The sequence below is a fragment of the Pleurodeles waltl genome, chromosome 6, assembly GCF_031143425.1.
Source record: "Pleurodeles waltl isolate 20211129_DDA chromosome 6, aPleWal1.hap1.20221129, whole genome shotgun sequence".
Lineage (NCBI taxonomy): Eukaryota > Metazoa > Chordata > Amphibia > Caudata > Salamandridae > Pleurodeles > Pleurodeles waltl.
In genome coordinates, this window is record NC_090445.1 from 888,529,009 (window position 1) to 888,546,040 (window position 17,032).

General features: G+C 43.9%; 1 protein-coding gene across 2 annotated transcripts in view; it reads left to right on the forward strand.

The window, feature by feature from the left end:
• BCCIP (BRCA2 and CDKN1A interacting protein) overlaps positions 1-17,032 on the forward strand; it is a 226,144-nt gene that overhangs the window by 194,574 nt on the left and 14,538 nt on the right. The window contains exon 7 of one of the 2 annotated variants that reach the window (XM_069239707.1): positions 1,182-1,643. The exons of the other annotated variant lie outside the window; for it this stretch is intronic. Coding sequence (XP_069095808.1) covers positions 1,182-1,352 — 171 coding nt within the window. The 3' untranslated portion in view covers positions 1,353-1,643. Of the gene's footprint in view, positions 1-1,181; positions 1,644-17,032 lie in introns of those variants that run through there. 2 annotated transcript variants of the gene reach the window in all.

Here is a 17,032-nt window from a genome sequence, read left to right on the forward strand (position 1 = left end):
GATGGCTTTTTAGAAAATTTATTTGAAAACAGTACTGTATCATGACTCCATTTTTTTTCTTAGAGTCTTGACTGCTTCGCACACTCACTAAGTGCAATTTAGGTTTAGTATTTCTGTCCGTCCCCACTCGACTAAAAACAAATGCCACTAGAGCTTAGCCTCATTGTATCATGCATGTAAGTGGCATCTCCTGGATTCAGCTGGTGCTAATGACCTGAATGTAGTCCATTCTGTCAGATGGAATTCAATTAACAGCAAACCTTTTTCTTCCTTATTTTCGTGCTTGTTGCAACTTGTCTCGTAGTATAAGGTGTCCCGCCGTGTCAAATTGTATATGTTCAACCGGCAAAAATGTTTCCATTTTTTTTCTAACCACCTTACTTTCTGTTTTGTGTGTTGTTTTTATTTTTTTATTTAGTCATTCCTTGTTTTACTGAGACCAGCAATTGTATTAAACCTTGTCTGTTATGGTCGCTCAGCTTCGAAATTGGCCACTCTGGCTGTGCCAAAGTTCAGATCACTAAACTTTATGAGGGCTCCAGATTATAATGTGTTTTTTTTTTTTGGCTGCTGGGTTTCCCTTTTCCCTGAACCAGTCTTATTGTCATAATGCCTTTGCTAGACCGATTACACGTATAAGTATTTCATTCATGTATTCATTCATTCTAGTGTCCGTTTTCCCCAGTAAAAAATAACAATTTTTTTAATTGCGTTGTCGTGTTGTGGGACTTGTGGAATAGCAGCTTGTGTGCGTCCACCAGCATTTCAAATTGTGCAAACGTCTTATCTGTTTTGTCTCCTACATTTTGTAACGCCCATTACTGCTCTCTTTATTTCAAGCAATCTTAGATGGTGGGCTACTACAGTACCTGTCATCGCATTCTCCCGTCATACCCACAATGAAAGCACATTTAATCGACAGGTACGAACGATAGGCATGTTCCACATTTAAATAGGGAGTGGGGCGTTAGAATAAGCAGGTTCGATTACCACAGATAGTTGTGAGGCAGGGATTGTCGAGGAGCTCGGTTAGTATAAGATTGCTGCTTTTCATAAAACAATGTTTAATGCTTGACCTTAGAGAAGTGCATTTGCTTTTAAAGAGATCTGAAGTAGCTCGGCGACTCGGTGTATGCTGCACGATTTTGTTTCGATTAAAACCTCTTGATTTTTCCTTTTAGAAAGCGCTTCTGAAGTTTGATTACTCCGTGCACGAGGAGAGCGACACATGCTTAGGAGGCCGTTGGTCTTTTGATGACGTACCAATGAAACCCCTTCGAACTGTGATGTTAATTCCAGCCGATAAAATGGACGCCATCATAGATAAAATGAAAGAATATTTATCTGTCTGAATCAAATATTCCAACGAAGTCATTGCCTGTGTAGTCTGGGGTTTTACTTTCAGTGGTCATGCACTTTGTCAGTTTTATATAATTTCAGATTTTATGTATTCTACAAGCAACATTTTATTTTTGTGTACTTCAGATCATTAGATTGGTCTGGATCGCACTAAACCGTAGTTAACACGATGCCTTATACTTCCATCAAATATTGTATCAGACATTGAAGAAAGTTTAATTGAATTTTTACAATCCTTGACTAGACACATTTTCTCTCTGGATGCAATTAAATTGTAAAACTTTCATGTCGACATAGTTCAGTCATTTTCTTTGGACTTTGTATTGCATTTTTTTCGAACTTGACCTAGAATAATGAAGGAGGTCATTGAATAAAATTGAAGGGACGGGTTCGTTGGATTCGATATTTCAGTTTTCTTCTGTGGACTTCCCTTTCCTTGTTGGACCAGGGGATAGTTTATCGATTGCCTGCTGCAGAATTTCCTTGCTTTCACTGGTAGCCAGCTTGCTGAAGTAATGCTGCCGAGCCACTCGCACAAACCTGAGGAAAATATCAAAAAGGTTTTTCAAATCAAATAGTCTATAAAATGTGATAAATGATAGAGATGAAACACAATGGAGCGTAAACAGGAGCTGTCTCAAGCTTGAAATGTATTGATGCATAAATGGGCAGTTTCGTTGCCTGGTAATGTAAACCTGCATGCCCTCTCCAAAAAACCCAAAAGGTTATTTGAAAAAAGAAAAGCCAAGCTGCAGTGCTTCTTGCAGATTAATATGCAGAGTCTGCCCTTGAGAGATTGTGCTCTGGTTCACTTCCCAGAGCTGCAATTCATATTAGAAATGAATGGCTGGGTGTTTATGGCTCACCGTGCATGGGATCCACAATAAAATACTTACGTAGGCGGACAAGAGCCGCAAGTACAGAAGATGTTTCCTTGGTGACATTGCAGATTTTGCAAAGGATTTCTGTAATATTCTTAAGAGATGACTTTAAACCATGGCCATGTACAGATAATTTACGAACTTTCATCTTTATTTACTTTCAAACTACGTTGACTCATTTAAACACGATTAAGCCATATTTTTTGTGAGGGAAATGCGGTGGTGTAAAAAATATAGGGTTCCCCAATCCACCAAAGGTTCTGATAGCAGGTCAAAACAGTTTTGCCATTAAAACGGAGGGGGTTTTGGTGTGGATAGCATATCGTTGAATGGCAACTACAACTAGGGTGACCAGATTTTAAAACTCACAGGGACGGGTTGAGAAATAGAGGTAGGACTAAAGGCTGGCAATAAACATGGACAAATAATGTGTGTTTCAGTCACTGTCAAGCTGTGTGTATCTATATAAATGTGTGTGTATGTGTATATATATATATATATATATATATATGTTCGGTGGCATGTGTAGCTGCAGATACACATGCTGTGCACATCCCGCCATCTGGTGTTGGGCTTGGAGTGTTACAAGTTGTTTTTCTTCGAAGAAGTCTTTTCGAGTCACGAGATCGAGGGACTCCTCCCATTTCGGCTCCATTGCGCATGTGCGTTGACTCCATCTTAGATTGTTTTTTTTTCCGCCATCGGGTTCGGACGTGTTCCTTTTCGCTCCGTGTTTCGGGTCGGAAAGTTAGTTAGAATCTTGGAAAAATCGTCGGTATTGTTTGCGTTCGGAATCGGGTTAGTTATAACAGATCGACACCGACTTTTGAAGAGCTACGGTGGCCTTTCGTGGTTTTTTCGATCCCCCCGTCGGGGCCTGGTCGGCCCGGCCACGTGTCTCTTCAAGGCTGATGGAACGGACCCCATTCCGCTTCTGCCCAAAATGCAATAACAAGTATCCATATACAGATCAGCATCTGGTCTGTAACTTGTGTCTGTCGCCAGAGCACAAGGAGGATACCTGTGAAGCCTGTCGAGCGTTTCGGTCGAGGAAGACATTAAGAGACCGAAGAGCAAGAAGACTGCAGATGGCGTCGGCGCCGACAGGACAAGGGCGTTTCGAGGAGGAAGAAGAAAGCTTCTCCATCCATGAATCGGACGAGCTCGATCCCGAAGAAACGCCGAAAACCGTGAGTAAGACATCGAAACATAAAACTCACGAGAAGACAACAAAAGCCCAGGGGACGCCACCGCCAACAGGCCATGGCTTAACCCGAAAGATAGGTGACCGATCATTGGCACCGAAAAAGGGCATGCATGTGGCGAAGTCATCCGACTCCGGTCGAGATACCGCCACACAGCAATCTCGGGCCCGAGACACCGGCCCGAACAGATTCGGCACCGAGACAGTGGCACCGAAATGGTTCGGCACCGAGAAACCACAACGCCGAAAATAAAGAAGGTTGCCTCGGAGCCCAAAAAGGCGACCAAAAAGATTTTGATTCCGAAACATCCAGCATCGGAACCGAAAACGGGTTCCTACAGAGGAACAGGGATTGTCCTCCCAGATGCAAGGACATAAGTTCGGAGAGGAACTTCAATCTGTTGAGCCAGACTACACTCAAAGAAGGCTCCACATTCAAAAAGACACAGGGAAGATAAGCACTCTTCCCCCAATTAAGATGAAAAGAAGACTTGCCTTTCAAGAAAAGGACAAGCAGCCACAGGCAAAGGTGGCAAGACAAACAACTCCACGACCATCTCCACCACCATCAATGCACGCATCACCGGTAGCCACTCCACCACTGATGCAATCTCCGACTCATACTGCAATGAGTCAAGATGATCCTGATGCATGGGACCTTTATGATGCTCCTGTATCAGATAACAGCCCAGACTGTTACCCTACAAGGCCGTCGCCACCTGAAGACAGTACATCCTACACGCAGGTGGTCTCAAGGGCAGCTGCGTTTCATAACGTCACCTTGCATTCAGAACCAATTGAGGATGACTTTTTATTTAATACACTCTCCTCCACTCATAGCCAATACCAAAGCTTACCTATGCTCCCAGGAATGCTAAAACATTCAAAACAAATATTTCAGGAGCCTGTTAAAGGCAGAGCCATAACTCCAAGGGTGGAAAAAAGCATAAGCCACCACCAACAGACCCTGTTTATATTACGCAGCAATTAACACCAGATTCTGTGGTTGTTGGGGCAGCTCGCAAGAGAGCAAACTCTCATACCTCGGGAGATGCACCACCTCCAGACAAGGAGAGTCGCAAATTCGATGCTGCGGGTAAAAGAGTCGCAGCACAAGCAGCAAACCAATGGCGTATTGCCAATTCACAAGCACTTTTGGCAAGATACGATAGAGCTCATTGGGACGAAATGCAGCATTTCATAGAACACTTACCCAAAGAGTTCCAGAAAAGGGCACAACAAGTGGTAGAAGAAGGACAAAGTATCTCCAATAATCAGATACGGTCATCAATGGACGTAGCAGATACAGCTGCAAGGACAGTAAATACTGCAATAACAATAAGGAGACACGCATGGTTGCGTACGTCAGGATTCAAGCCGGAAATACAACAAGCCGTGCTGAATATGCCCTTTAATGAACAGCAGTTGTTTGGGCTGGAAGTCGACACTGCTATTGAAAAACTCAAAAAAGATACTGATACCGCAAAAGCCATGGGCGCACTCTACTCCCCACAAAGCAGAGGCACATTTCGCAAAACACCATTTAGGGGAGGGTTTCAAGGTCAACCTACAGAGGCCACAACCTCACAAGCAAGGCCCACTTATCAAAGCCAATACCAGCGGGGAAGTTTTCGGGGGCAATATAGGAGGGGCACAATTCCCAAAAAATAGAGGGAAGTTCCAAAGCCCCAAAACCCCTCAAAACAAACAGTGACTTCCAAGTCACACATCCCCAACACATAACACCTGTGGGGGGGAGACTAACACAATTTTACAAACATTGGGAGGAGATAACAACAGACACTTGGGTACTGGCAATTATCCAGCATGGTTATTGCATAGAATTTCTCAAATTCCCTCCAAACGTGCCACCGAAAACACACAATATGTCAAAACAACATATAGATCTTCTAGGACTAGAAGTTCAGGCATTCCTACTAAAAGAAGCAATAGAATTAGTACCAGAACACCAGAAAGGAACAGGAGTTTACTCTCTGTACTTTCTCATACCCAAAAAAGACAAGACTCTGAGACCTATATTAGATCTCCGAACATTAAATACCTACATCAAATCAGATCACTTTCACATGGTGACATTACAAGACGTAATCCCACCACTCAAACCACAAGACTACATGACAACACAAGACCTAAAGGATGCATATTTCCATATACCGATACATCCTTCACACAGAAAGTACTTAAGGTTTGTATTCCAAGGAACACATTACCAATTCAAGGTGTTGCCATTCGGAATAACAACTGCGCCAAGAGTTTTTACAAAGTGCCTAGCAAACGTAGCTGCACATTTCAGAAGGCAGCAAATACATGTGTTCCTGTACCTAGACGATTGGTTAATCAAAACCAACACTCTAGAAAGGTGTTCACAACATACACAGTATGTCATAGAAACCCTACACAAACTAGGTTTCTCAATCAACTACACAAAGTCACACCTTCTGCCGTGTCAAACACAGCAATACTTAGGGGTGACAATCAACACAGCAAAAGGGATTGCCACTCCAAGTCCACAAAGGGTTCAGGCATTTCACAATGTAATACAGGCCATGTATCCAAATCAAAAATTACAAGTCAAAAAGGTGATGAAACTCCTAGGCATGATGTCCTCATGCATAGCCATTGTCCCAAACGCAAGGTTGCACATGCGGCCCTTACAACAGTGCCTAGCATCACAGTGGTCACAGGCACAGGGTCAAATTCTAGATCTGGTGTTGGTAGACCGCCAAACATACACCTCGCTTCAGTGGTGGAACAGTATAAATTTAAACCAAGGGCGGCCTTTCCAAGACCCAGTGCCACAATACGTAATAACAACAGATGCCTCCATGATAGGGTGGGGAGCACACCTCGATCAGTACAGCATCCAAGGACAATGGGACACTCACCAAAAACAGTTTCACATAAATCACTTAGAACTATTGGCAGTATTTCTAGCGCTGAAAGCATTTCAACCCATAATAAGCTACAAACACATTCTTGTCAAAACAGACAACATGACAACGATGTATTACCTAAACAAACAGGGAGGCACACACTCAACACAGTTGTGTCTCCTGGCACAGAAAATATGGCATTGGGCGATTCACAACCACATCCGCCTAATAGCATAATTTATTCCAGGAATTCAGAACCAGCTAGCGGACAATCTTTCTCGGGATCACCTACAGATCCACGAATGGGAGATTCACCCCCAAATACTGAATACTTACTTCCAGAGTTGGGAAACGCCACAAATAGATCTATTTGCAACAAAGGAAAACGCAAAATGCCAAAACTTCGCATCCAGGTACCCACAAGATCAGTCTCAGGGCAATGCGTTATGGATGAGTTGGTCAGGGATATTTGCTTACGCTTTTCCCCCTCTCCCACTCCTTCCATATCTAGTAAACAAGCTGAGTCAAAACAAACTCAAACTCATACTAATAGCACCGACATGGGCAAGGCAACCTTGGTACACAACACTACTAGACCTCTCAGTAGTGCCTCATGTCAAACTACCAAACATACCAGATCTGTTAACGCAACACAAACAACAGATCAGACACCCAAATCCCGCATCGCTGAATCTAGCAATCTGGCTCCTGAAGTCCTAGAGTTCGGACATTTAGACCTTACACAGGAATGTATGGAGGTCATAAAACAAGCTAGGAAACCTACCACTAGACATTGCTATGTAAATAAGTGGAAAAGATTTGTCTATTACTGCCACAATAATCAAATTCAACCCTTGCACGCATCTGCCAAAGACATCGTAGGATACTTACTACATTTGCAAAAATGAAAGCTAGCTTTTTCTTCTATTAAAATACATCTTACAGCAATTTCAGCTTACCTGCAAATTACGCACTCAACTTCTCTATTTCGAATACCAGTCATAAAAGCATTTATGGAAGGTCTAAAGAGAATTATACCACCAAGAACACCACCAGTTCCTTCATGGAACCTCAACATTGTCTTAACACTACTCATGGGTCCACCTTTTGAGCCCATGCACTCTTGTGAAATGCAATACTTAACATGGAAAGTTGCATTTTTAATTGCCATCACATCTTTAAGAAGAGTAAGTGAGATTCAAGCATTTACCATACAAGAACCATTTATTCAGATACACAAGCATAAAGTGGTTCTACGAACAAATCCTAAATTTTTACCAAAAGTCATATCACCGTTCCACTTAAATCAAACAGTAGAATTACCAGTGTTCTTCCCACAGCCAGACTCTGTAGCTGAAAGAGCACTACATACATTGGACATCAAAAGAGCGTTAATGTACTACATTGACAGAACAAAACTAATTCACAAAGCAATTATTTATTGCTTTCCAAAAACCTCATACAGGAAATCCAATTTCTAAGCAAGGCATTGCTAGATGGATAGTTAAGTGCATTCAAACCTGTTATCTTAAAGCTAAAAGAGAACTGCCTATTACACCAAAGGCACACTCAACTGGAAAGAAAGGTGCTACCATGGCCTTTCTAGGAAATATTCCAATGACAGACATATGTAAGGCAGCTACATGGTCTACGCCTCATACATTTACCAAACACTACTGTGTAGACGTGCTAACAACACAGCAAGCCACAGTAGGCCAAGCAGTACTACGAACATTGTTTCAGACAACTTCAACTCCTACAGGCTGAACCACCGCTTTTGGGGAGATAACTAATTACTAGTCTATGCACAGCATATGTATCTGCAGCTACACATGCCACTGAATGGAAAATGTCACTTACCCAGTGTACATCTGTTCGTGGCATTAGTCGCTGCAGATTCACATGCGCCCACCCGCCTCCCCGGGAGCCTGTAGCCGTTTAGAAGTTGATCTTGAACATCTGTATAATTGTAAATATATATATTACTTTAAACTACATTATGTACATACGTATTCACTCCATTGCATGGGCACTATTACTAGCATATACAACTCCTACCTCACCCTCTGCGGGGGAAAACAATCTAAGATGGAGTCGACGACCATGCGCAATGGAGCCGAAATGGGAGGAGTCCCTCGATCTCGTGACTCGAAAAGACTTCTTCGAAGAAAAACAACTTGTAACACTCCGAGCCCAACACCAGATGGCGGGATGTGCACAGCATGTGAATCTGCAGCGACTAATGCCACGAACAGATGTACACTGGGTAAGTGACATTTTCCATATACTGGAAAAAAAACAAAGGTTACAAGGACGTTATAGTTGGGAAATAGAATTTAAAAAAACAGAAATTAATTAAAAAAAACAAAACAAAGGTTACAGGGACATTATAGTTAAGCTCACATTTTAAACCTACAAAACCACATAAACTCATCTCTTATAGTTAGTTATCTCAAGTAACTATAACTCATGCTCCACAATAACTGTAACTTGGACCCTCGCCATGCACAGTTTTTTCATCAAATATTTTTACTGCAAATATTGCATTGTTATAATCAATGATGTCATGAGTGCCGTAATTTGTGGGGGAATTAGCATTGCATGACGAGGGCGCAAGTTATATTGCTCCTGCCCGGAGGGAGCAAACAGAAAACAGCTGCTCCATCTGGGCGCACCATGTGGGGAGCCAGCTGGTGGTGCCCCTTGTGGGCTCTGGGGCACTCACCTATAGCTTAGAAATGCCCTAGGGAATGGAGTCCCCCTAGGCCAAAATAGGCTCCGGGTGGCTGTCTCCCCTTTTTTTTTTTTTTTTTTTTTTTTTTGGAGTCTGGGAATGTGGTCCCTACGGCCTAATAAGATGCGGGCAGGGGGCGTCTCACCCCCTCCCCTTAGAATTTGGTCCCTGGGGAGGGGGGTCCTGGGGCCCAAGAATGCTCGGGAGGGTGACTGTATGCCCACTCCCCTGTTTAATTGTGTTTGGCCCTGGGGATGTGTCTCCAGGGCCTTTTAAGGCTCAGGGCGTGGGGGCATGCAGCCCCCACCCCTTTTAAATGGAATGGGTCCCTCTGGCCAATTAAAGATCAGGGAGGGGGCTGCATTCCTCTCCTCGTGATATATATGTTTTGGCCCTGGTGGATTGTGTCTCAAGGGCCTGCCCTACACTGCATATGCCGAAGGCTGTTCATGGCGTGGGGTTGGGTGCCTGCTGGGGCATTTGCCTCAGGCCTGGTGGCGGGACAAGCCCTGTGGCTAACCTCACATTGTGCTGTGCACTGCATGGGGGTTGGCTGTCTGGGCGTAGCTGGATGCATGGCCTGGCAGCAAGCCAGTCCCTGCAGCCAACCACAAACAACCAAAGGCCATGCGCAGCAAGGGGTTGACTGCCGGTTAGGAGTTGGGAGCAGGGCATGGCAACAAGCCAGGCCGGGCTGCCAGCTACATGCCACACATGACCAAAGGCGTGGGGTTAGCTTGCCTCCAGGTGGTTGTCTGAGGCAAATCCCACTCGGCGCATGACAAAAGGCTGTGCTTAGAGTGGCGTTGTCTGCTTGCAGAGGGTTTGGCTGCAGTCAGGCCCTGTTGCCAACTCCCTGCAGTGCATGGCTGAAGAAATTTGCAGTGTGGGGTTGGAAGCTTGCAAGGGGGGTTGCCCTCATGCTCTGGCCCTGCGACCAGCCGCCCAGCCATGAGGAGTGGGGTTGGCTTTACATACTGGAATAAACTATTACTTTTTGTTAAAAGAAATCCTAGAAATTCACTGAAAAAACAAAGGCTAAAGTTCTGTTGTAGTTAGTTGAAATGTTCAGTAACAACATAATGTTTTAAACTCTAGCATCCACAGAAATTCACCAGTTATAGTTAACTATCGTAATTATAACTCATGCCCTAATGAAACTATAACCCTCTCCATGCACTGTTGATTACCCCATATATTACATCACTCATGAAATCTATGCCATGATTGATAATATCACTGCAACATTTGTAATGAAATTATTGGTGAGAAAACCGCATGGCAAGGGTGCAAGTGATAGTTATCTTATGGCACAAGTTAGTTATCTGAGATAACTTTAACTGTAACTGGTGAATTTCTGTGGTTTTTAGAGTTTATGTTATGTTGTTACTGGACATTTCACCTATTAATTTAACCTATGGTTTACTCTGTGAAAATAGATATATAAACACAGCGTGTGACAGGGACTTTAAAACATTTTTGAGTAAAGGATTTGAACAAGTATAATGGTGTTGAGCACAGATTTGTTCTGAAGTTTTAAGGCTTAGTGCTCTTATTTCTGAACAACTCAAAAAGCTTCATTTAGAAAGCATTATCTGTAGCAGAATGGTGCAGCCTGTTCCTTGGCCCACAGTCCCCTGTTCCCCTCCATGAACTGAAGCTCCAGCTGACTTACCCCTTCGCTGCTTGAAACAAAGATTAATCACTTAAGTTTCAGATATTAGAGGTGCTTGCAGAAGTCAAAGCTTCTGCAAGTTGCAATTCTGAAAGGTGCAAACACATCTCCCCAAAGACGGGGGCATGTATTTAAAATTGCCAAAAGTGCTGGGATGCCGGGACAGACCTCTGAAAACCAGGATGTCTGGGGAAGTCCTGGACGTCTGGTCAACCTAATTACAACACTTTGTTCTGTTACTGAAGCAAGGCAACTCATGGCAGAAAAATAGCAAATGTTAAATTCCATTGTTTGTGTGCCAGTCTTGCTTATAAATTAAATCTATCCACAGTGAGTGCACAAGATTCTAATTTAATAAACTTTTAACAACTCGTATGTGGGTGACTATCAGTCAAAACCATGCATGCCCTTTCCCCACAGGCATTACAACATGATGACTCGTCTAATTTTCCCCATGAACATTTCATAACGATACAGAAAAAATGGCTGCACAGAATTATACTAGATCTTTAGTGAACAAGTGTGCTTTTTGTGATTTGATACAAACCTGTTCAGCTGTTTTTGAGAAATTTAGGGTAAAAACAAAAAGTGATATCTAGTGCTGCAGGACTTATATGGGACCGGAATTCAAAAGAAAGTCTTCCGATTGGCTGGTCCTGCGGCACTGAGATGCCACATGAGAGTTCAGATTGGCCGTCAGCAACATGAGGTGAAATGTTGTGGTCACCATTGCAGTATTCAGGGACTCTGTGCCCTGTCCTAAAAGATAAACTAAAAAAAACATTTGGGGTCAGGTAGAGCAGGGATATCCTGAACCCCTATCCCTTGTGGGGTGCGGAGGTCCTAGAGGCAAAGCCTTGTGGCCAACCCCATGACGTGCACGGTCCCTCATTTGACTGCCCATATTGCATCCCTCTTGACATGTTAAATGACATCATTGATGGCACCTCAAATTACATCAATAATGACATCATCCAAGCTACTGCTCCTCAAATTAGTCTATTTTACAAAGAAAAGTAGGTAGTAAAGCATGATTAACTGTTGTGTATGTGTGCATGTACAAAAAACAAATAGTGTAGAACTGGAGACAAATCTGATTCACCATGGTAAAAGTTATGGAGTGCACAATTTAACTACCACTAATTTTTGTTTTTGTTTTTTTTAAGTCCTCATAGCACCATAACTTCTGCAAAATTCAGGCTATTCCAATATTATCCGACCCTCAGCCTGCTGCAAATGCTTAGCCCTTCCACTTGGACTGAGCCTAAGGGACTTGTCACTCATGCGGCGCCTGGTGTAATCATAGGAACAAATTCCATTATCAACTCCCACTCCACCTAAAGAAGTCATCCCATATCCTTGTGGTCCTGCCGGTCTTACACCCATTGTCCAAGTGACAAGTCCAAAAGGATGCGCTAAGCCAAATTATTACGCTGGGGGTGAGGTGATTCAGTCCGATGCCTGCAGATCGCTCCCCTGGCCAGGAGTACAAGGTTATCCAAACCCCTCTGTGCTCTACTGGAGTGCCCACGTAAATCAGCATCTACCCCAAACACAACCAACCCCAGGTTTAACCTGATGTCATTTGCGCCTGGACAAACTTTGTGATCTTTTTTGGGAGGGAGGGTGGTCCAGTACAGTCGATTGATGGTGAAAAAATGGTTCAGCTTCAGGTTGGCTGGCTTAACCACCGAATACAGCTGCTTCAGGGATGTTTGCCACAAAAACCTTAAATTGCCCCCCCCCCCTGTATAACTCCTTCCCAGACTGACTGGGTCACCGCAATTTTGCTGTTATCTGCTTCGAGAAACATCCAGTACCAAACTGCAACCTCCTTGTGCTGAGGCTGTACATCCTAAAGTGATGACCCAACCTCCCAGGAATCTCCCATCTCCTGAGCAACACTTGAAAACCAGGAAAATAGTTGCAGGTATTTAAATCTCGTCATGGATCCCCTAGTCTTAGCTTTCAGACCTTCACAAGGTAGAACCCCCCCTGAGCTGAGAACAACTCTCCCTGGGTAGCAATGCCTACCTCACTTAGTGGGAGGCCCAGCTTATCATGCAGAAACTCTGGAGTACCTGGGGAATCCCAAACATGTGCAAAATCTAAGTAATAATCAATGCCCAGAAGCTTCCTAACTGTGTGCCATAGACTCAAAGCAGCTTGCACGATCTTTGGTCGTACTTTTTAAAAAAACATTTCAGGATGCCAAACTTGTATAGGAATCCCCCCACATCCCAAATCCCTAACCATCTCAGCCAGAATCTCTTCCCAGGCTCAGGTGTCCAGAACACCCAGAAGCATCATGAACGGAACAACCAGACAATACAGGTTCAGATCTGGCAGAGAGGGGCATCCCTTCACGAGATTGCACCTTTGTTTTTTCCAGGCCAACGCCTTCCCCCCCTCCCCCCCCCCCCCGTTCCCCCCCATCCTACCCACGAGGTCAAACTAAAACAAATTATTTTTCCCTAAAACTTATCAATGGTGACCCTAGGGAAAGTGAGTGGGATGCAATTAAAAAAAGGTAAGTCAGGGATGATAGTCATTTTACCTTGGTTTACCCACCCATAGTTATTCAAAGGCACATTTTTCCACCTGGCCAGTAACACATCTACCTCTTCAACCACCTTTCTCAAATTGTACCGTGGGATATCCTCCAAAGATTCTACAATAGTCATACCCAGATATTCAATTTCTGCCTACACTTCCCTTGTTCAGTTTGTTATATTCTAACACAATACCTCTCACTTGGAAACATTTACCGAATACTCTAAGGCCCCAAATTCCTCTGTCAACTTTTCCACCCTCGGAATGGTCTTAAAGGGGTCCAAGGTATAGATGACCAAATCATTCGTGTATAGCTCTATTTTATTACTATAGTGGTGTGCCTGGAAGGGGATAACCAGAACATCCGTTGTAAGCTGCAGAGCAAATGACTCAATATAAATGTCAAAAAGGAGGGGCGATAGGGTGCATACCCCTGCGGATATTGAACCTCCTGGTCAGTGACCCATTGAGAAGGATACTAGCTGAAGAGTTCTCATACAGCCTCTGGAGAGTCAGAATAAAGGAGGTATTGAACCCAGCAATGTCAAGACCTGCCAAATATAGGCCCAACACACATCAAACGCCTTCGCAGCGTCTATTGTGGCCACTGCCAGAGGGACCCCCCCCCCCGAGTAGTTGCTAAGTCAATAGAACATAGCTGCTGAGTGAGCTCTTGGATCTGTCGTTTTGCCGCAAATCCCTTCTGGTCCGGAAGGATAAATTGAGGGGCTAGCTATGCCAGCCTTCTGGCCAAAATGCTTGCAAAGATATTGTATTCCGCATTTAATAGGAGATTGGCCAATGCAAATCACCCTTCTTGGGATCTGTAGCAGGCTTTAAGATCCAGGTGATTGTGGCCTCCTTCCATGAGTCAGGAATCTGAACCTTGCCCTGATATATCGAACAAGTCCCCCCCCCAATATTGTGACCTCCTTCAAGAGCGTGTAAAACTCCAAAGGGAGCCTGCCTCCTTCTCCTTTTTTTTTTTTTTTTTTTTTTTTTTTTTTTTTGCAGACCAAATGCTCTCTTATTTCCTTCTGGGTAATCTCTGCCTCCATGCATTCTCTGCCCTTTGCAGAGAGTCCTAGGAGTTCCAAACCCCTCAACCATTCCACAAGTTTGCCCGAGTCTTGAAACACTGTTTCTGTATACAGTGTAGTAAATAGGTACACCATGAACCCCTGCATGTCCTCAACCGTATTGGAAACCTCTCCCAAGGGGTTGACAATTAACTCCTTAATAATGTTCCTGAATCTGTCTGCTCTTGCCTTCCATGCCAAAAAAAGCACCTGCTCGCTCACCATATTTGAACTCCTTCATGCAGCCTGCAAGCCACCTTCCCTTGCAGATGGCATCCAGCTTGATTTTAAAATTTAGATGTGCCTCCTCCAGCTGTTTCAGGGGCCTAACTCGGTCTATGGCTAAACTTTGTGGCTGTAAAGCAGCCTCAAGATCTCTCACTTCTTGCTTCTCTATGGCCAGTTCCACCATTTCCAGCTTTTCTTTAAAGTATGCCTGACTCTGCAAGACTCCGTGGATAAAAGCTACCCATATTATTCCTAGCGGGAGCAGAACCAGCATTATCAAGAAAGACTATAGAAGTGGCTTTTTTGTTTTATTAAGGTAGATGCCACACCCTCATCGAGAAGGAGAGCATGCTTTAGAGTCCATTTTGGACTCTGCCTACGACTTGAGCAATGGAGCAGCATGGTAACCGGAAAGTGATCTGGAATATGACCAGGAAGATGTTTAATCTCCTTTATTGTGGCAACCAGGGCACTTTCAACAAGAAAATAGTCCAATCTAGAATAATGGCCATACTTCTTACAATAAAAAGTATAACCTCTCATCAAGCCCTTAAAATGTCGCCATACATCTACCAACCCTAGGTCCTGCAACATGTTTCAAAGGGCCTGCCTAGTCCTTGGCAATCCTAGAGGGGGATCTAAAAGGGTGTTAAAATCCACCCCCCAAGGATCATTGAAACTGTCAATTCAACCAAACACCAGTCGAGGTTAGTCAAAAAGTGAGGGCCATCTATATTTGGCCCATAAAACCCCAGGCACACACGCTCAACATCGGCACATCTCATATCCTCGAAGGCCCACCTGCTTGAGCTATCTGTTCTCAAGAAAGTGATGTCTAGTCCAGCCCCCTTCCTAACTGAAATCGCAACCCCTTTGCAGTGCTCCGTTTGATCCGATACCACATATTTCTCCAGCAGATTACCCTGGAGAAGAGGGCTGTGATCTTGTTTGGGGTTAGGTGTGTTTCTTGCATGATAACATAAGCCTGGCATTCTTCAAGATACCTTATCACCAGTCTCTGCTGTCTCTTGACTCCTTAACCCATTTACATTCCAAGTCAGGAAACCTATCTCCTTACTCCCTTCCATTGTTTACAACAAAACTCAATCTGTTCCCTTGGTAAATCGGCTGAGGCCTAATCATGAAATACCTATAGCTCAGTGAAACTGAGGACATTTTTTTTCCATTTTTATGGGCGAGCTCAAAGTGCTCCGTCCATTCTGTAATTCCTCTTTGGGCTTGAAACCACGCCCATGCCACGTCAGTCACTTACATTGGTTCGTGGGCTTGCCTTTTAAAATCCGCTTTGTGAAAGGCATTCATACGTCATGCCTTTTCTGGTGTTTAGCCCACCTACACAGCACCGGTAAAGTACCAAAAACATACGAGGCTCCATGTTTTCAGCCTGGAGTCCGGACTATATTATCAGTTTATTTTCCACGCAGCGCGATCACGCTGCATTTTACAAAGCGTGATTGCGCTGTTTTTTTTGTATTGCTTTACAAAGCTAATAGCTCTAACTCGGAACAAATGCGAGACCCGTTGCATTGAAAATGCTTGTTCTCACTGCTACCCACCCAGTGCCCTTCTACCCCATCCACCCCAGTGTCCCACCCTGGGTAACCCTCCCAATACTTGTAGGCATTCCAGTGCCCAAGATATTCCCCTGGGAGATGCTACCCTCAATTCCAAATTTACCACAATATGCCCCCCACCACCCTCCCTACCCGCAATGCTGGAGTTAAACAAAGAAAAAGAGAAGGAAAGGAGAAAAAAAAGACCCTGGGACTACTAGAACTATCAGGAGGTTGCCCCTTTTTTTTTGGTAACAGTCAGTGCATCCACATCTGCCACACCTCGATAATAAACATCTGGTTTTGCCACATGATGGGGAGCATCGCTGGACATTTAAGCTGCACTTTTGCCCCTTAATTTCTGCACCTCCTCCATTCTCCTGCCTAGCTCCTACTGTCGCCGACCCGTTGCCTTGCACACGTCTGATCTGAAAGTAAAAGAAAACCCTCTTGCATTAAAAGAGCCACTCCTTTAGTCGCTGGTCAATATTGCCTCTTTTACAGCATTTGAAAAAAAAATCATTAATATCTTCCTTGCCTTTTGCTATTGAGGATTCCTCTTGAAAGGGTGTCAGTGCACTCTTCGCATTTCTTCTTCAAGGATGTCTGGTCTGTCCTTTAAGACTACTTCCTAAAACTAAGAAATTATAAAAGGTTTCATGTCTGTGCCCTCCTCGGTCTCCGGCACATTCAGAAAACTGAGATTATTCCTTCGAGAATGGTATTTAATTCTCTAAAGAGCTTCTCTCAGCACTTGATTTTGCTTAGTCAGCAGACTTATCCCAGGAGTGTTCTTCACAACATCCTGTTTAATTTGGACCACTTCCTCCTCCAGTACCAAAGTGCGTGCA